A 20,617-nucleotide genomic window follows, 5' to 3' on the forward strand; every position below is an offset into this window, starting at 1 on the left:
CCTTTGTTAAATTGCAGTCAGGGCACTGTCTGTAATTTTTAAAGAAGGGATGTACAGCTTCAGCAGAGAGCCTTTGCTTCTGTTCAGTAGAACAGGTCAAAATCTGGATTGGTACAAAGTAGCTGAGAAGCTGGAAAATAAAGTAGCAATTTTTATGAAAGCCTGATTACCTCCAGACAGGTCAAGTTAAATTGCTCCCCTTAGGAATTCTGAACTTTATTTTAATCAAGTTGATGCCGTATATTAAATTCTCATCTAATCAAAAAAAAGGAAAAATTTGAATGTTTGAATAAGCCCTTAACCTGTCATAGCTTCCTATGGTATAATTGTATTGTAAGCCTACTCCAAAATTATCTAAAAGCCAAATTTGTCATTGGAAAAAGGCTTTTCATCAGGGATGAAGGATTTTATTGACTTTTCCGGCCTTACATAGAGTTGTAGATTATCGGCTTATATTGTGTATGTTTTGTGACATGAAGAATCCATGTTGGTAGTGTTTATTATCCTCTTAACCTGAACAGTCACCTTTTCCCCTGATTGCTACCTAGAATCTATAAAAATGCCCAAACACTTGTGTATTTACCACGTTGGGTAATTATGGGCAGCAGCCTTGTCTCATCTTTCTATGCAAGGGACCACATGTCAATTCTTTTGTCTCACTCATGGGGCCAATGAGCAAATTTCGAAAACCTGTTTTGCCCAACATTAAACATGGATTTCAATAAAACGTTGATGTATCAAGAAATGGACAACTTGCCGAGCAAAATAAAGCAACATCAAAGCAATAAATCAATCATTTTAGAAATGAGTAATTAATAAAAATGACCATTCAAGTGTGCAAGGGCCAAATTGTGTTTTTCTAGCTCATTCTCAGTTTCAGGATACTTAGTCACTCGCCTTCACTCACACCCACTGTGCAAATTGGTGTGAGTGTTGGGCAAATGTGAACCCTGAGACTAGGAGTGAGCGAGAATCTCTCACACTCACATACACACACTCTCACTCATTCACTCACTTACACTCTCTCACAACACATTCTTGCTCACACACATACTTCCGCTCACTACACACATTCTTGTTCATACTCACTCACTAATGCCCACACACACACACACACACACACATGACAATCTCACTGGGTCATCATGCCGCTCATTTGGCGTTGTGAGCCGATAAGATCGCAAGAAAGATGAATAGTTGGGTTTGCACCCGGTTTCGAGCTTTTCACGATGATACCAGCCCTGAATTGTTGATGTAATTGATTTTAATATTTAAATTGAAATTTAAATATTAGTAGTCAGCCTAGGATGGAATCCTCCAGGCTTACTTATCCTTAATGGCCTCGCTGGTAAAGGTCCTCACCAAGGATCATGTATGGCCGCCATCAACGGGGACTTGACATGATGGCCTTGCTGGTGGGACTGGAAGTTATTGGGGCCCCCAGGTTGTTGGGGCCTATCAGTCTCTGACATTCTGATGTTGGCTGTGCTAATTTGGCACTGTCAGTCTGGTGCCTGGCATAGCAAGCTTGGCATCCTGGCACTGCCCACCAGGCAACCTGGCACTGTTCATCAGGCTGCAGGAAGTGCCAAGGGATAGAGCCTAAGGGGAGGGAATGGACCCTATGGGAAGGGCAGGGCCTAAGGGGAGGCAGCGGATGGCGAGCTGTACACTCTGCAATTGAGGATCACCGGGGTGGTGATCGACTGGAAGGTGGGAAGTGGGGCAGTGATCAGCTGGGGGAGGGGAATCGGTGGGGTCATGATCAGGAGGGCAATTGAGGGGGTGCAATTTCCTGGGGAAAGATAGAGTGACAATCTCCCAGTGCACTCTTGACATAGAGCACTGGGAGATCAGACAAATGGGCAATGTCACCCTCTAGTAGTGATCAGTTGGCTTCCTTATGTGAATAGACTCCATCCACTCCCTCTACTGGCAAGAATCACAATTTGCCTTATTCCTTTTATTCAGTGGCATAATATAGCTTCTGAGAGCTCGTCCAAAAAATGGGCGCGATCTTCTCCCATTTTCACACTCATTTTGCACTTGGAATTTTTTTGGTAAGATCGTTCCCTCCAGTTTTCAGATGTGGTGACTCAGAATTTTGGGGGAAAAATTCTGCCCCTGGAGAGAAACAACACTGCCATTTTTTTGAGGAAATTCCACCTGTGTGGATGTATCCACATTTCTCGACACTGTCCATTGTAATCTTATACAGATTTCTCATGATTTATTGAATCACAGCGCGAAGAGAGAAGAGAAAGGAGGATTAATGTACTGTGAATCCTGAAGCATGATTATTATTACGAAAATGAAAGATATTGTCATTTAAATTTATTTTGCTTTTTTTTTCCAGTGTCGGTTGGATATGAGTATGAATCTTGTCCAAATCTGATACTGTGGGAGAAGAGAACTGCCCTGTTACAGGGCTATGAACTGGATCCATCCAACCTCGGGGGGTGGTCCCTGGATAAGCACCATGCATTGAATGTGAAAAGTGGTGGGTTGGCCAATTCCTAGTCACTTACTCTGTTAAATTTCTTCTAATGCACTATCATTTCAAATACCTGTTATGCTATGACAATTTAATCTGGATTCTGACAGATTTCACAACTATTTTAAGTTCATATGACAGACACGGTTATTTTTTGAGAAGAACATCATGAACATTTTCAGCACAAGAGGAGGTGATTTCAACTCATCCAGTCTGTCCTAACTTTCCAGTAGCTGTTCAAAATGATTCCCACTGCCCAAACGTTTGTGGCCCTTCCCACTGGTGGGATCTTCCAGTCCTACTGTTGGGGACCCGCTTCCCACTATGCTTCCCCTGGTGGTGGAGGTTCTATGGCGCTCAGAACCCAGTAGCCATTGGCAAGGTCAGAAAATTTCACCACCAATAGCTAGCTGCCTCCACCACCTGAAAATATCCCATGTTGGGGTGGGTTAGGTTTAGGTTTGTGTGGGGGGGAGGGTGAAATCCTGCCCACTGTACTGAAATTTCCCCATAGTCCTGTACCATCTTCTGCTTCAATTATTTAACCCACCGTTCTCTGAGAAAATGTCATGGTCTCGACCGCAACTGTTTCTGTGGCAAAGCATTCTGTGCACCAACCATCTTCTATGTAAAGAAATGTCTTCATCCTCTCTCCTTCCTCTTAGCAGAGACTTAAAACAGCTGGCCAACTTGTCCCCAGTCAGGGAGCAATAGTCTTTCTGAGTTCATTAACGTGATTTTAGGAAAAAACAACCTCTGTCAATCTCCTTGTAGTATAGAACCAGAGAAGGGAAACCTTGGGTGGAAAATCTGTCACCTTCCTAACTCCTTGCATTGAAGTCAGGACTGGGAAAGGTTGAGATCAGCCTTCCCATCCTTCAGCCAATTGTGTCCTGAAGGGGCCAATTATTGTAACAGTGGCGGTGGGGACTTACACCATGTTGGCAAGCTGCCATGGATATGACTGGCAACTTTCTTGTCGACTGGGATTCCTCCTGATTTGGCAACATTTCTCCGATGCAAGGCCCCGTGGTGATAAGGGCTGCCCCTGCAGGATGACATTCTGCACTGACTCTGTTCCCACACCCCGCTGTCTGACCGGGGTCTGCCTTACTTATCTATCGGACTTCCTAGTTAATGTATAATGAGATGGTGTTAATTAGTAACCTCACAGTGAAGGAACCTCGAGGCAACAACAATAACATGATAGGTTTTCTAATATTCTAAACCTAAACAAAGGTGTGAAGGCAAAGCTGACTTCAGGTGAACTTAAATACTCGGTTAAAATGTAGGGCAGTAGAACTTAGTTGCAGACTTTTAATAACATGTTTAATAACTCACCACAAAGTTCTATGCCAGTGAGAAAGAAAGATCCTTTTCAAAGGATGAATCATCCATGGATATACAAGAAAGTTGAGGATTGTAGCAAATTGAAAGAAACACTGAAAAATTGCCAAAAATTGGTGCTAGATCAGAAGATTGGACAGATTTTAAGAACCAGCAAAAATGATAAAGAGGAGCGAGCTAGTTCATAGAATCGTAGAAACCCTACAGTGCAGAAAGAGGCTATTTGGCCCATCAAGTCTGCACCAGCCACAACCCTACCCAGGCCCGACCCCCATACCCCTACATATTTACCTGTTAATCCTTCTAACCTACGCATCTCAGGACACTAAGGGACAATTTTAGCATGGCCAATCAACCTAACGCGCACATCTTTGGACTGTGCTAGGAAACTGGAGCACCCAGAGGAAACCCACACAGACATGAGGAGAATGTGCAAACTACACACAGACAGTGACCCAAGCCAAGAATCGAACCCAGGTCCCTGGAGCTGTGAAGCAGCAGTGCTAACCATTGTGCTACTGTGCCATCCGTATTATCTGTTTTTATATTTAGAAATATATAAACAGATGATGTGTTTCTACAAGTAGTTAAATAGGGAACAAAATAACTAAAGTGTGTCTCAGGAATCAATAATGGAAAACAAGGAAGGAGCAGAAGCATTAGAATGGAAACTTGGTGTTCATCTTCACTTTTGGAAACATAGAAAGCTTCCCAGAGTAACTTGAAATCAGGAGGTAAAAGACAAACTTAAAACAATTACCATCACCAGGGAAAAGATACTGAAAAATCTATTAGGTCTTAAGACTGACAAATCCCCAGGAACTGATGGCCAGCATCCTTGGGTCTTAAAAAGAGTGACTGCAGAGACGGGTGAGAGTTCTCCCGTCCTGCCTGCCACAGGAATTGTAGAGGGCGGCGGAGGACAAACCACGCAAAGGTCCATTGATCTTGGGCGGGACTCTCCAGTTTTGGGACGCGCGTAGCCAGAGAATCTCACACATCATCCAGAACTCCTTTGATTCAGAAAGAGTCCCAATGGATTGAAAATGGCACATGTGGCACTTTTATTTAAGGAAGTAAAACAAGTTGGGCCTATACTTATTGGGGCTTTTTTTAAAAACTTTATTCCAATCCAATCAAGTCAAATTAAATCCAATTCAGAGTCCCAACGAGTTGGGACATTCCCGATCCAAGCTGACAAGACAGGGCTCTCACTTCCTGTCTTGGGCTTGATCTACATGATCCAAGCTGATTGGAGTAGGTGTAGCTCCTCCTCCAAGGCTTGATCTCATTTGCATCTTAGCCAAAAGGCCGAATGCCCCTTTAAAAAATTGCTTCAAATGAAGCTGAAATGTAACATAATGACTTCAACCATTGGGGCTTTGAAGAATGAGAGGTGATCTTATTGAAACATACAAGATCCTGAGGAGACTCAATAGAGTGTATACCAGGAGGATGTTTCCTCTTGTAGGTGAGACTAGAACAAAGGGACACAGCTTTAAGCATAGAAATTATACAAAGATTCAACCTATAATTCACCCCAATTCCCCCCTCATTTTGGAAACGTATTTAGCAGTGAATCCTGTCAGTCTCTGGCATTCTGACGGTGGCTGTCATGCATTCTATTTAGATAAATGTTCGATGTAGAATGTTAATGCTCACCCCTCTTTCACTCTCCTCGCCAGGTGTCCTGCACAAAGGAAATGGTGAAAACCAGTTTCTATCCCAGCAGCCAGCGGTGATCAACAGCATCATGGGAAATGGACGCAGACGCAGTATCTCCTGCCCCAGTTGCAATGGCCTTGCTGACGGGAACAAGCTGCTGGCCCCTGTGGCCTTGGCTGTTGGCATTGATGGCAGTCTGTACATTGGAGATTTCAACTTTATCAGACGTGTTTTTCCTGCCAAAAATGTCACCAGTATCCTGGAGCTTAGGTAGGAGACTTGGTAATAAATCCCTGTCACCTGGAGGTTTCTAATCTGCTGCATTATTGGCTGGAGCGCTGTGACTGAAATTTCTATTGATTGTATCTGGGATATAAGCTGAACACTGAAGGAAAAGCTCAGCATTCATTACATATTGCCTTGATACTTGTTAAAATTGCTATTGCTATTTCTTCTTTAACATTACCCTATTAGTTCTTTTTTTCACAGTAGCTCACTGATTTCCAACTCATGGACCTCCCATAATTTTCATCTTTTTTTTAAGAATATAGTTTTTCCCCCTCTCCACCCCACAAAGAAAACCCTCGACCAAAAATGAGCTAAATAAACATTCAGCAGTTATTCCTGTGAATCTGGCTTGAACAGCAGGTCCCACTTAGCTGGTAGCCCCAAATCAAATACGAATGGTAGTTATTTAAAATAATTGGTACTGTGGAGCACAGATTAATACTCCCTCCACCCTCCTCCAGCAGCAGTTGTGTATGACGTTGAAATGCGTAAGCTGTATTTGATTCTATATAATTTTTAGAAAGCTCACTGATTTTCCATTACGTTGTGCTTTTCTATAGCAGTAAGTTTATGAGCTGTTCAAAAGCCAATCCATCTAAAAGTTCGAATATAATGGACGCTTTATTGCAGAATTATAAACTAGTAGCTCATCCATCCTTTCAAAATTTCAAAGGAAGAAGCTGATAAGTCACATTGCACACAGAAAATCACCTTCTGATATGACAAGAGCACTTTTCTTTCAATTCCCACTGTAATTCTTCAGTCATAAAACTGTATTCAGAGCTATAGAAAGGGGCCTATCAAATAGCCCCCTCTTGGGAAATGAAAGTAATTTAAGTAGGAAATAAATGGGTGTGATATTTTCCTGCAACTTCTAAAATTCAGATCTATCTTACTGCAGCTCAAGTGACAAAATTCAATTATAGAAGCTTAATGTCCTTTACAGTCCATCCTGAGACCCATTGCTATCAAAACAAAACAGCCAGAGGAACTCATTAACACTCCTCCTTCCTCTTTATTTGTTTATTTATAAAAGATGTACCCTGAAATGCATTAATGGATGGTACAGATATTGCACTTGTCATTGTGTACTAACTAGCACCAAAGTTAGGTAGGCTCCACAGCAGGATGGGATTTTGACATCAAGGGGCAATGCCCCTGATGAATGTAGGACACCCCCTAAATAAGAGAAAGACCCCCAACCCGTCCACAGGCTTTGTCCATATTGGCATTGAAAAATGGCCTTACCAGTCCTGACCAACTGCTCACACAAACTGTACTTCCGCATGGGCAGCGTATTATTTGGATCAATAGGTTTGTTAACAAGCCTAAATAACCCTTAATTTTTTTATTTATCTATGGTGGGCAGGCTGCCAATTTTAACACTTGTATTCTGGGGGAGGTGGGGAGGGCAAGGAAGATGATGGGTTGGCCAATCGACCTATTCTGCATGCATTCCCCACCATCAGAAATACACCTGGTGGGTCCACATAAAAACCAGCCCTATGTTAAAAGCTACTGTAAACACAAAGGCCAGAATTCCCCAGTCTCATACACCACTGCCAGCAAGAAGGGAGAATTTGACACTCAGCCAAGCCTCCATTCACAGCAGCAGCACTGGAGACTCTCAACTGCTGACGAGGTCAGAGTTTGCGGCCAAGGTTTGGCCAAGATGCATTGATGGTGTTAAACTGTCATATGTTTTCACAGCTTTTGATATAATGTGAACTATTTTGATGGATTATTGTATCTGATGAAAGATCATCCAGACTCAAAACGTAGGCTGTATTCTCTCTCCACAAATGCTGTCAGACCTGCCAAGTTTCTCCAGCATTTTCTGTTTTTGTTTCATATTCCAGCATCCACAGTATTTTGCCTTTCCCCCAGTTTTGGAATTATTCTGTACATTTACATTGACTCAGGCATTCATGTTGCCTGTCTTTCCCTATATTCCCTTTACTTTTCTAGTTTTGTGAAATACTGTACTGGTCAAAAGTAACTCAAGTATTTCCTCCTTCGGGGGTCCTGCTAGTTGGGTGAAATTCCTTTTGGCAGATCAAAGCACAATTATTCCCCATTAACTACACCCCTCTTTTAGTCCTGACAAGTATTGGGAAGATCTGCTGGATTCTGTCGATTTAACTGTCTCTGAAGAGAAGTGTGTAATGTGGTGATACAACGCATTGGCGAGTCAATGCATTATGCTCCAGAGTATAGGATGCAGATTCCAAGAATCCTGCGAATCACCCTGAGCCAGTTTTTTACGATTTCCACAATGCCGGTGGGGTTGATGCTGTTTGGGGCCAGGTGCCTCCCTGCAGGAAGTGAGGGGAAAGTGAAATTTCATTCTCATCTGGTGCCACACTCAAACCGCTCCTAGCAGGCGGCCAAAGGGCATCATTGGCAGAAGTCATGGAGTGAAACTTCAGCTCTTGTGCTTGGCAGATGTCATTCTGTGGAGCAGAGAGACGCAAAAGGGAGGTGTAATAATAAGTTGTCAGCAAAATCAATTGGAATTACATGTTTCCCAGTACCCTGGTTAGAGAATTTCCTCCTCCTTTCTTCAAATGAGGCCGTCTTGGCTCATCACTTCTAGCTTAACTGACATCCTCACCTTGGCTCCAAAAATAATGTTAAATCGAGTGTCATGTTTACCAAAAACGTGCCTGAGATTTATAACTTAAGCTAATAGTTTGTGCAGATATAAGCAGTCATAAATCTTTTAAGTTCAAACTCAGAGGGAGTTAGAATTCTGCAGAATAAAGAAAGCCCTATGCATGTGATTTTGAATATGAGATATTGTATGTCACAGCGAGAATGCCTACACTTATTTGAACCCTGCTCTGCTCAGAGACTGTATGAGCTTATCAGCCGAGGCATTGAGCTGAATGCCAATATATGAATTAAATGTTTTCTGATACTCTATTTGAGAGGAAACAGATTTGGTGGTTATCAGTGTTGGGTAATTTCTGTTTTAATTCTATTTATTTTTATTTCACTCGCTGCTCTTAGCAGCTCAAGCATGTCAGTGTTGAGTGTTAGAACAATCTAAAATTCACAACATTAATATTTCAATTCATTATTACTATTTGCATCTCTTGGGGGCGAAAAGATCATGTTGACAGGTTGACTTACTGAGCCAGGTGGCTCTAACCTCTTCGATGTTACGATGGTAATATTAACAGCACAGTAGGAAAGTGTGAATGATACAGTTAAAACATTCAATGTACGAACCTCTACAATTTCATTTGAACAGTTTCATCAATCGGTGTTTAACAAATTAATGATGCAACAATGTATTTCTTGGATAATTTTTGCCTGTTCCTCTTTTTCTTTTGCTGTCTTTCCACAAAGAAATAAAGATTTTAGACATAGGTAAGCCAATCGCTTTAACATACCTTCTTCAAGAAAATCTTGTCTCTTTTTTTCTCCTGTTACTGCTTAACATGCTGTAAACAAAGGTAACTCTGTTAATCAGTGTTATCAATGATAGGCACTATCACATGATTAGTAGTTGTTTGTAGGTTACTCCCTCGTACATGGTTTATAGTTTATCATGGAAAAACTAGAGGAAAATGGATCAACTTCAGGGCTATATTGATAGCACCCAATTTTTCTAGGATGTTAGGAGGGAAAAAGCAAAGACAAATTCTCCATGAAGAACAATTACATTCATGTCTTTGTAACTTCAATATTGTACCAAGCCTTTGGATAACCCAGACAAGTCAGTCTTTGTAGTATTGAGGAACACAGTTGCTTTTTGAGGAAAATTCCAAAATGAAGCCTCACCTAGCCTCTCAGCTGGCTGTGAAAGGTGCCACAGTGTATTCAAAAGGGGAAGTTCTCTAGTGTCTTTGACCAGCTTTTCCTCATCAATCAAAGCCACAAAAAAGGTTATCTGGTCACTTATTCCATTGCTGTTTGTGGAAAGTCACTACGTGTCAGTTGGATTTTGCTTTTGCATATGCTCTTTATGAATAAGCCATTGGCTACATCTGAATTGAAGTATCTGAATCATAGAATGGTTACAGTACACAGTGAGACCACTTGGTCCAATCTATCTATGCCAGCTCTTTGTAAATGTAACTCATTCAGACCCACTCTCCCACCCTTTCCTGTAAGCCCTTCAATTTACTTTTCTCTTCAAACCGTCTGTTTGGTTACACTGAAGAAGAATTTAGCATGACTAATGCACGTAATCAGCACATCTTTTGGACTGTGGGAGGAAACTGAAGCAAACCCATGCAGATATGGGGAGATCATGCAGTCTCCTCACAGGCAGTGACCCAAGCCAGGAATTGAACCCAGGTCCCTGGCACAGTGAGGCAGCAGTGTTAACCACTGTGTGACCATGCCACCCCTGCCTCCTCTTTCATATGTCTTGGGCAGCACCTTCTTTCTTGATAAAGATAGATGCAAAGTATTCATTTAGTACCTCAACTATGCCACCCGCTTTCATGCATAAATCTGTTTTAAGTTTATAATTGATGCCAGTCTGCCTCATACTTTTTTTTAATAATTACGTGTCAAAAGAAGAGCTTGGATTCCATTTTATGTTTGCTGCTCGTCTGTTTTCATATATTTCCTTTGCTTCTCTGATTTGTTTTTATTTCATTTCTCCATTGAATCTTCTACATTGAGTCTGGTTCTTAATGCAATCCAGCTGACATCAGCCATTTCCACTCTTTTTCTGCTTCATCCTACCCCCAATTACTTCTGTCATCCTAAGAGCTCTGGATACGTTTGCTCTATTTTTGCCCCTCAGGAGACTGTAACTTGACTGCGCCTGAACAAGTACTCTTTAAATACGTCCCATTGTTCCGTTCCACTTTGCCTGCCAAAGTTTGATTCAAACTTAACTGGGCTAGATCCATTCTCGCTTCATTGATGTTGCCCATCCCTTACTTTGGATTGCTGCTTGTCCTTTTCCATAGCTAACCTAAACCAAATGATACTCCTGTTGCTGTCCCCTAACTGTACTGACACTCGACCAACTTGACTCGCCTCATTCCCCCGAAACAGATTCAGCATTGATTCCTTCCTCATTGGACCAGAAAAATACTGCTGTAGAAAATTCTCTATAACACAGTCTAAAAAGTCTTGTCCCTCCCTGCCCTTCATTATCTTAATATTAATTGGAATAGTAATGGTGTAATGTTCACCTTATAACTACTTTATCTTCTTGTTCCCCACTGCAATTACATTGCAAGTTTGTTCCTATATATTTTTCTCACTAGTTGCTGGCCTATAGAATGCACCCTGCAGTATACTTCTTTAATTTCTTAACTCAAACCAAATACATTCTGTTCTTAACCCCCTTGGGACATTCCCTCTCCCCTGCATTGTTACTCATTAATCATTCCTTTTATTCCTTTCCTATCTTTCTTGAACAACTTTTATCCATATATACATGTGGAACCAAGTTCTGGCCTTTTTCTAACTGAAGAACATTACGTTAAAAAAGGTTGTCCTTTCTTCCTGTGTTAAGAGAAGCATGAGCATGAGCTCTCATAATTAGCTGGGCCAGATATCTTTGTCTTCCCATTTCACCATGTGTTCCACTAAATTTTCCATACTTAAATACATCTAGAACTATAGAATGTTCAACACAAAAGCAAGCTCTTTGCCCACTCCAGTCTGTCCTGATGTTTCTTCCTACTTAAGCCATGTATCCTAATCTCCTTCTCTCATTTTCTTCTCATATTCCTATTTTTTTTTATCAGGATTAGTAAATACCAATTCTGTAAACTATAACCATTTGCCACCCATGGTAAGCCTGCCTACAAGCCCACATAAAAATTTCTTGATATAAATTCTAGAATACAAGTTGTTGCTGCAAGTCTCCACTTTGTTGAGCCAAAATGGTATACAGTGCCAGCCAATTGTTCAAATAGCAATATGACTCTGACAACCTCTTTAGAATCTGGTCTGCCTTTTTAACAAGCACAATCCCACCTCTTCATTTCTGCAGCCCTTCCCATTCTCTTCCGGATCTCGGCAGTTGTCCCTCTTGTTAGTTCAAGCAAAAATCATGATTAGTAAGATTAGAGTGAGACATTGGCTGATAAGTCTGCTGATTTAACTGTCTATCTACCCACTTTAATATTGATGTTCATGTGTTACTGAATACTGCTCCAAGATTAGAATGCACAAAACTGTCTGTGATCTGTGGGCAGCATGGTGGCACAGTGGTAAGCACTGCTACCTGGGTTCAATTCCGGCCTATGGTCACTGTCTATGTGAAGTTTGCACATTCTCCCCATTTCTGCAAGGGTTTCCTCTGGGTGCTCTGGTTTCCTCCCACTGTCCAAAGATGTGAGAGTTAGGTGGATTGGTCATGCTAAATTGCCCCTTAGTGTCAAGTGGACTAGTTAGAGTAAATGCATGTGGTTATGGGGATACGGCCTGGGTAGGATTGTGGTTGGTGCAGATTTGATGGGCCAAATGGCCTCCTTCTCACTGTGTAGTTCAATTATCTATGATTAATGTGTAAAACAGTTAGATTTTCCAGGACCATGAATGAGAACTACCAGTGAGATCCCCATTATGTATGTTCTTAACAAGTGAGATCCCCAAGATGTATGTTCTTAACAAAAGCAAAGTTTCTACAAGGTGAGCTATGCTAACCAGCAAAGTTTCCTAATACTTTTGAGCTGGATAGTCTCAACCCAGGCACAAGGAGAGCTACAATTCCCTTTAACAGCCCTAGATTAGAGAGTGAAAAATTAGGCAAGTTTCCTGCATGTCCTACAATCCACACCTGATGTGGGGAAATATGGATATTGGCTGCTTAAGGACCAGGTTTTGAATTGCTTGTGATTAACTAGGCTGCTGAATTTCACAATAAGTTCAGAAATATTCCATAATAACAGCCGATTGAGCAAGGTAGCAGACAGAGAGGGTGATTGTTCTCCGTGAATCCCACTCCAACAAAGCTTCAGTTATTCTTGGAAATGTAAAGGAAGATCAAGGATAATTGGTGAGGAAAAATTGATGGGTCTATTTCCAAGGTTACATGGAGGAACGCTGCAAACAGGAATGTTAAAATGTAATCCTATTCTTAATAAAAAAAAAAGGATGTACAGGGACATCATCTGAGGATATAGATTTACTGTTAGCAGAATGTAACATTGATAGCATTTATCATAAAGTTATTATCTTTCTTATGATGTGATGACATCCTTTGTAGTCCTTTATTGAACTCATCACATTGTTCAATCTTTTAAATCTACCTTTTAGTGGCATATGCTCTTATGAAGTTAAGTTTTCATGCACGTAAGTTATAGTTTGGGTTTTATTTAAAAAATCACGTTTGTCCCTCAATAAATCAACCCAGATATCAAAACTATAAGGGATTATAAGTGGCTAGCATTGAGTTACAAGGCAAGTATTTCCTTGGATTCCTTGAGCAAAGCACAAGTGGTTAGCAAAATTGAGGGGTTTTTTTCATCATGATATATCTTTTACAGCCAGCTTTCAACAGTTTTGTTGTGCATAAGCATAGTAAAGGCAACAAAACCTCTGTGATTATTGGAAAACTAATAAAGATGAGCGACCAGGGAGCTGAATGCGTTCAATTTGAAATGTTAGAAAGGGGCTAATAGAGTGAAATTTTCCCAAAATTTGGCGAAGTGTCAGTTTCGGCTGTGCAATCCAGATGGCAATTTTTTCGGCGTCTTGAAAGAAAAAGATTTCCCCATGTGAAAACCACCCCACGTCTGATTTGCCCACCTGCCTGAACAGTTCCATTGGAGGGGCACCACATTTAAACAGCTCCACAATCAAGCCAGAAGGATGATAGTGAAGGAGCCAGCTCCCCACTTCGCAGAAGGGGGGCCTCGCCTATATGCTTGATGCCATGGAGGAAATAAGGTCAACAATCTACCCGCAGGCTGGCAGGTGGCCCTCCAGCACCCACCCTAATGCCAGATATCCCGGCTCCAGACTCCCATGCCACAGACAGTGTGCTCACACAGCACAGAGAGCCAACTCCAAGACTACGAACACTGACCATGATATTGCTACCACCCCCCCACCCCCGCAAGTAACAACATTGAAACCCGACAGCTGACCTCACCCCCCCCATGCTCCCTTCCCAAACCTCTGATCCCACCCACATTGAGCTCCAAGGGCTGCCCAATAGCCTCCGAGGCCCTGGAAGCCCTGGTGCTCAGTGGAAACAGTGATGTTCACCTCCTTCTTCACTCTCGGAGGTCATGGTGCCTGGTTTCAGTTTTTAAAAAGCAAGAGTAATTCACGCTGGTGTCACAGCTGGTGGATGTGAAGATTTGTTGAGGATGGAAAGAGCGACTATAAGCCTGCAAAGTGTATGATATCGCATTAAATATATGGAAATCAGGTTTGCGTCCTTCCTGGGCATGAATCTCATCGTGTCATTGGAGGAGGGACCGGGAAGACTGTATTCTAAAATCTCGATGTGGATGTGCCGGCGTTGGACTGGGGTAAACACAGTAAAACGTCTGACAACACCAGGTTTTAGTCCAACCGATTTATTTGATTGTAAACTCACTAGCTTTCGAGGGGACTCCCTCTTCGTCAGGTGAATGGAGAGTCCCCTCGAAAGCTTGTGAGTTTACTATCAAATAAATCGGTTGGACTAAAACCTGGTGTTGTTAGACTTCTAAAATCTCACCAGTGCAAATCCTCTTTTTGGCCTCTTAAAAGATTTAGCTGTCATTATAGGATTTGTGACTGCAACAGATGGCGCCGTTAAATCCCACCCATGGTGCATATTGGAGACTGATCGGAAAAAGAATTTTGCGTTTCAAATGCACAACCATAAACAGAACCAGAATATCAGAATCTATTCATGAGGAAAATGGAATTTATCAAAAACTGTTGTAAGGCAATGCTGTTGCATTATTATTTGCTGACTTTCCATTTTAAAGATTTAATTATGGACTTCAAATTAGTACTTTGAATCTGAAAGTATGCAAAGGTGCAAAGGAAAATTTCATATGCAGTTTGCTGCTCGTTGATATTCAGATCCATTTTCAAACTCATTCAAATATTGTTGACATCCTGTTATGAAAAACCTGTGCCCTATTAAAACAACCAGGAAGGCTCCGAACCTTATAAAACCCATTAATTAATTTTCGTTGACCAAATCATGCAATGCAAATAAAAATGTTATGTTGCGATCATTTCATTTGAATTACCAGCTAAGTTACCATATTTTTTGTGCCTCCTGTGTCCTTTGCATTGATAAAGTTATGCAATGTTTTGTTTGGACAATAAGTGGTAAAACCTAAGAACAATATCACCCCAAGTCTGTGGAGCACAAATTGATGGGAAGATCTTGGACAGGTGTAAGCTCTAAGTGAAGATAGTTGTGGGCAGTGTCAATCCGGCTACTTACAGGCATAGATCTATAAAACAACTAGAATTGACATGATTTTGGTCATAAATTGTCAGTCTGACTCAAGGAAAGCCACAAATGTGACCAAAAGAAGAAATGCTCAGTAAAGGTTATCCTTTACTGTTTTACAGGAATGTTGTCAGAGCTGCTTAGATGAGTTATAAGGGCATTAAGTACATTATCATACATTTCTTCAAAAAATGTTACAGCAGCCAAGATGCCCTTTTTACTGTAGAACCAAGGTCCGAGATATGTGAACCTCAACCAAATTTGTGTTTTTTTTTCATTTTAAAGCAACAACCCTGCCCATAAGTACTTCATGGCAATTGATCCTGTCACAGGGGCACTGTATGTCTCGGATACAAACAGTCGTCAGATCATCCGCATCAAGTCTCTCAATGGAGCAAGAGATCTTGCTACCAATTCAGAGGTGGTAGCAGGGACTGGTGAACAATGCCTGCCATTTGATGAAGCCAGATGTGGTGATGGAGGGAAGGCAGTCGAAGCTACATTGATGAGTCCCAGAGGTATTATCTTTAAAAATGATCTTCCACATTGTCCGTGTGCTTGCTTCTTATTTTACATTCTTTCACGTGCTGTTGGCATCGCTGGATCTATTTCCCATCCCTTATCGCCTTCAAGGTGACAGTGAGCCACCTTCTTGAATCGGTGCAGCCAGTCTAGTCCAGGTGCACCCATAGTGTTGCTCTGTTGGGTATTGCATTATGTACAAAAAACTGCTGCATTTTTTTAACTGCAAGTTATTATGTCCACCAGCAACATTGAACAGCAGTGCGTTCAGTGGCTAAACAGGACAGTTTATGAAAGAACCCAACAATTTCACACTGAAAGATGAAAATTACAGCCCGCAACCTAAAGAAGGCAAATTTTTGTTCTTCATCTGTGTGAAAGGATTAGAGTTATTTCTACCCATGCCTCTGTTCCTAAGCCAGGGCTGCTTATGAAACATGGCTGGCAAAGAGAACTTTCGTTGGAAAATTGCATTATGAAAACCTGCATCGTAATAAATCCTTGCTAAAACAATCAATTGTTGTTTTAAGGATGGATAATGTGAGCATGGATTTCAGTAAGTTGAATAATAAGCATAGGGCAATATGGAGTGTACACCATCTTATTGCACCTATGTACCATATGATACAGCTAATGAAATGAATTAATGAAAATCAATTAAAAAGAATACAAGCACTTTTCAAACAAAGTTGAAAGAAATAAATGGGTTATAGTGTTGTTCAAGTCATAGAATTGTAGACACCCTACATTACAGAAAGAGGCCATCTGGCCCATCGAGTCTGCACCGAACACAATCCCACCCAGGCCCTACCCCCATATCCTTACACATTTACCGCTAATCCCTCTAAGGTAATTAAAGCATTGTGCCCTTGCTCACAAATTCATATCTCCCCACCCACTATTTAGCTTATTGGATAATTCATTATCATTGTTTTTCAAACAGTAGCTTCAGTAATGTTTCCAATTATTTATTTATATTTTGCTGATCAAGGTGAGGGAAGTCAATCCTAGGGAGCTGAACATTTTCCATCATCCCTCCTTGTTTGCATCCAATAGCTGCAATAAGGATTCCCAACTGATATGTGGTCAAGAGCAGGATAAAATTCTCTCAACGCCACCCCACCAACATGTCAACACCTACCTCAAAATATCACCATCTGCACCATATGAAATTTCACACATCAACCATCCTTGTGGTAACTTTGAGTGAAACTCCCAATTAATTGTGAATTGGTCCTGTTTTGTGAGTAGTTTGATGCTGTTTGGTGCCTCCCAACAAAAGGATTAAAGAATATCTAAATTCACCAAGATGTTGAGTCGATTTTAAGTTTGAATCCGTGAAAGGACATTATAATGGACATTAACTCATTATAAGAGCTTATCTCAATGATCCTAATTGTTTTTGTGCTCTTTCCAGGGATAGCAGTGGATAAGAATGGACTGATGTATTTTGTCGATGCAACCATGATTAGGAAAGTTGACCAAAATGGAATAATTTCCACGTTGCTCGGATCTAATGACTTAACAGCAATTCGTCCTCTGAGCTGTGATTCCAGCATGGATGTAAGCCAGGTAAAATGTTATAGAAAAGGCAATATCTGTCTTCCATAGGATTTGTCAAATTGATCTGCCAATTCTTAATTTGGCCCTTTTGGCACTTGGTAGAGTGTCACCAAGCTGAGAAGTATCAACACCTCGCAATTCTTTGGATATATCTTATTTTACAATTGGCTGTCAGGGTGGCCACTCTGTCCGAACTCAGGCCCCAGATCTTTGAAAGATTGTAGGCAACCATCACAGGCTGCGTTTTAAAATTAAAGTGACAAGACTTTCAGTAGAACTACTAAATTACTGATATCTACAGTGCTTTAGGGCATGTGCTAAGGTAATGGCATGGTGACACAGCGGTTAGCACTGCTGTCTCAGTGCCAGGGAGCAGGGTTTGATTTCCGGTGTGAGTCACTGTGTGGAGTCTGCACATTCTGCATATCTATGTGGGTTTCCTCAGGGTGCTCTGGTTTTCTCCCATAGTCAAAAAGACCTGCTGGTTAGGTGCATTGGCCATGCTAAATTGTCCCTCAGTGTATTAGAACAGGTGTCGGAGTGTGACAACTCGGGTATTTTCATAGTAATTTCATTGCAGTGTTAATGTAAGACTACGTCCGACACTATTAAATAAACTTTTAGGTGGAGTGTAGTAAATAAGTTATTTTGGTGAGTTCAGTACTAGACGGAATAAGCAAATTATACGTTCTATTAGAGCACATGGTAGAATTGGGCGTGACAGTAAAGTTGCAGTAGATTAGAGGGATTAGTGGGTAAAATATGTATGGTATGGGGTAGGGCCTGAGTGGGATTGTGTTTGGTGCAGACTCAATGGGCCAAAGGTCCTCTTTCTGCACTGTAGTGTTCTATGTTCTATGATTTATAAGTTATGGAAATGGATGTGGCAAAGTTTGATTTCTATTCTGGAGGAATCTGTAAGCAGTCTGCATTGCCTCAGAGGTTGTGCTTTATCAGAAGCTGTGCGATTGAGAGGGACTATGGTACAAGGGGATGCTTGCACGTTAGGGAGACAGTATTTATATAGTTCTTGCCTCAAAAGGAGAATTACCAACAACAGGCAACAGGCATGCTAAAGGTTGTAGTCAGTGGCAAGAGAGTGGCATTCATAAAGACCATTGAAAACAACAGTACAACCTCTATTGAAACTGAAATACCTTGGTAATGTCAAACATCTACGTAACCGCAATATGCATTCAAAAAGGAGAAACTATCATAAAAGCCATGTAAGCCATATAATGCCTTTTCATAGAAATTTAGATTTTTTTTGTTTTAACTACCAGATTCAATGCTGCAAATTCTCATTTTCCTCTACTTAGGTACGATTAGAATGGCCAACGGATCTTGCCATCAACCCAATGGATAATTCTCTTTATGTCCTGGAAAATAATGTCATTCTGCGGATAACTGAGAATCACCAGGTCAGCATTATAGCTGGCCGACCCATGCACTGCCAGGTTCCTGGCATCGATTATTCACTCAGCAAGCTGGCCATTCATTCTGCACTGGAGTCTGCCAGTGCCATTGCTGTGTCCCACACTGGCATACTGTACATTGCGGAGACTGATGAGAAGAAGATAAACCGTGTAAGGCAAGTGACGACCAATGGGGAAATCTCCCTGCTGGCGGGGATGGCATCGGACTGCGACTGCAAAAATGATGTCAACTGTGACTGCTTTTCAGGGGACGATGGTTATGCCACCGACGCTAAGTTGAATTCTCCGTCTTCGTTGGCGGTCTCGCCGGATGGGACCATTTTCATAGCTGACCTGGGGAACATTCGCATCCGAGCAGTTAATCGAAACAAGCCGCAGATGAACTCGATGAACTTCTACGAGGTTGCTTCAGCAGCTGAGCAGGAGCTATATGTGTTCAATTCAAACGGTTTACACCAGTATACAATGAGCCTGGTCACCGGCGACTACATATACAACTTCTCCTACAGCCCGGATAATGACATTGTGGAAGTGACTGACAACAATGGAAACACTTTAAGGATCCGAAGGGATAGCAATGGGGTGCCACGGCACTTACTGTCAGACAGCCAGGTGTGTTCTCTGACTATTGATGCTAATGGAAAACTAAAGGCAGTATTACTGCAGAACCAGGAGCTTGTTGTGCTGACCTACAACGGGAATAGTGGCCTCCTGGCAACTAAGACAGATGACATTGGTTGGACCACTTTCTTTGAGTAAGAGTTATTTACTTATTGATTTCCTGTACTTATTGAAGTGTGAAGTACATGACTGTTGTATATGCTTGCCAGTTGGAAAATATTACGCTGATGCTATCCCTTAAATCTCATGGTAAATTTTCAGAAAAGTCTTCCATTTTCCTTAAGATTAGAAAACAGCAGAAATTCTCGACACATTTCTTTTGAATTTGTAACTGCACCCACTTCGATTGATGTCGTGATTTGTATGCACATGAATGCAGGTAGTCAAATTCGGGTGACATCCTAAGTGATGTTGGTAAAACTAAAGTAATGGGTATTACAGTAAATGTGCAACATCTGGTGATTAATTGGAATGACCTAATATTTGATCACTTCAGCTTTCATAGAATCATAGAATCTCTACGGTGCAGAAGGAGGGCCTTCGGCCCATCAAGCCTGAACCGACAACAGTCCCACCCAGGCCCTATTCCCATAACTTCACATATTTACCCTGCTAGTCCCTCTGATGCCAAGGGTAATTTTAGCATGGCCAATCAAACTAACCTGCACAGCTTTAAAAGAAAACTGGCATTTGTGCCATGTGTTAAAATTGGACTTTTGTTTGAAAATTGAACATCAGTTTTTTTTCTGATGAAGAAATTGCATGAAAAGTAACATCTGTATTTGAAGAGAAACATCAGTACAACTTCCTCTGATTGCCATGCATAATGGCTTCATAAATCAGTTTGCGATGACATCTTCTGTTCTTTATTGCTAACAAATTTGTTAGCACTTCATCATGTTCACAGAAGAATGTGATATCTGAATATTACTGTATTGTATGAGTAATTTAATACAATATTGTGTTGATAATTTTTTTTAAAAGTCAATCTGGATTGTTGCTAATGGGCTGTGTGGATGAAAGTCAGCGAGGAAGGTCACCACTACTCACTTGCAAGGGAACCTTTGACAGTTATAATGTAATGCATATTACTCTCAGGGTTCCCTCACATCTCATGATAGATTTGCAGAAACTACTGAGGAAAAGGAGAACAGTGTTTCAGCTACAGTGTGATATAAGAAGTCATGCATCACAAAGACCTTGATCAACCCCACCATGTATGTGGACCTGACAAATTTCAGTATGATTCCTGCAAATACAAGAATTCCCATGGCACATAGCTCAACACCAGCA

At 41.3% G+C, this 20,617-nt stretch overlaps 1 protein-coding gene across 7 annotated transcripts in view; it reads left to right on the forward strand.

Moving 5' to 3' along the window:
• Positions 1-20,617, forward strand: part of LOC145351748 (teneurin-2-like) — a 1,559,410-nt gene that overhangs the window by 1,513,923 nt on the left and 24,870 nt on the right. For 6 of the 7 annotated variants that reach the window (XM_080201351.1, XM_080201350.1, XM_080201353.1 and 3 more), the window contains 6 exons: positions 2,357-2,500; positions 5,527-5,776; positions 9,149-9,169; positions 15,468-15,700; positions 17,122-17,276; positions 18,587-19,458. In XM_080201351.1, coding sequence (XP_080057477.1) covers positions 2,357-2,500; positions 5,527-5,776; positions 9,149-9,169; positions 15,468-15,700; positions 17,122-17,276; positions 18,587-19,458 — 1,675 coding nt within the window. The remainder of the gene's footprint in view (positions 1-2,356; positions 2,501-5,526; positions 5,777-9,148; positions 9,170-15,467; positions 15,701-17,121; positions 17,277-18,586; positions 19,459-20,617) is intronic. The other variant, XM_080201352.1, reaches the window with a different exon arrangement.

Source organism: Carcharhinus amblyrhynchos, chromosome 13 (assembly GCF_965287045.1).
Source record: "Carcharhinus amblyrhynchos chromosome 13, sCarAmb.v2.hapA, whole genome shotgun sequence".
NCBI classification, from domain to species: domain Eukaryota; kingdom Metazoa; phylum Chordata; class Chondrichthyes; order Carcharhiniformes; family Carcharhinidae; genus Carcharhinus; species Carcharhinus amblyrhynchos.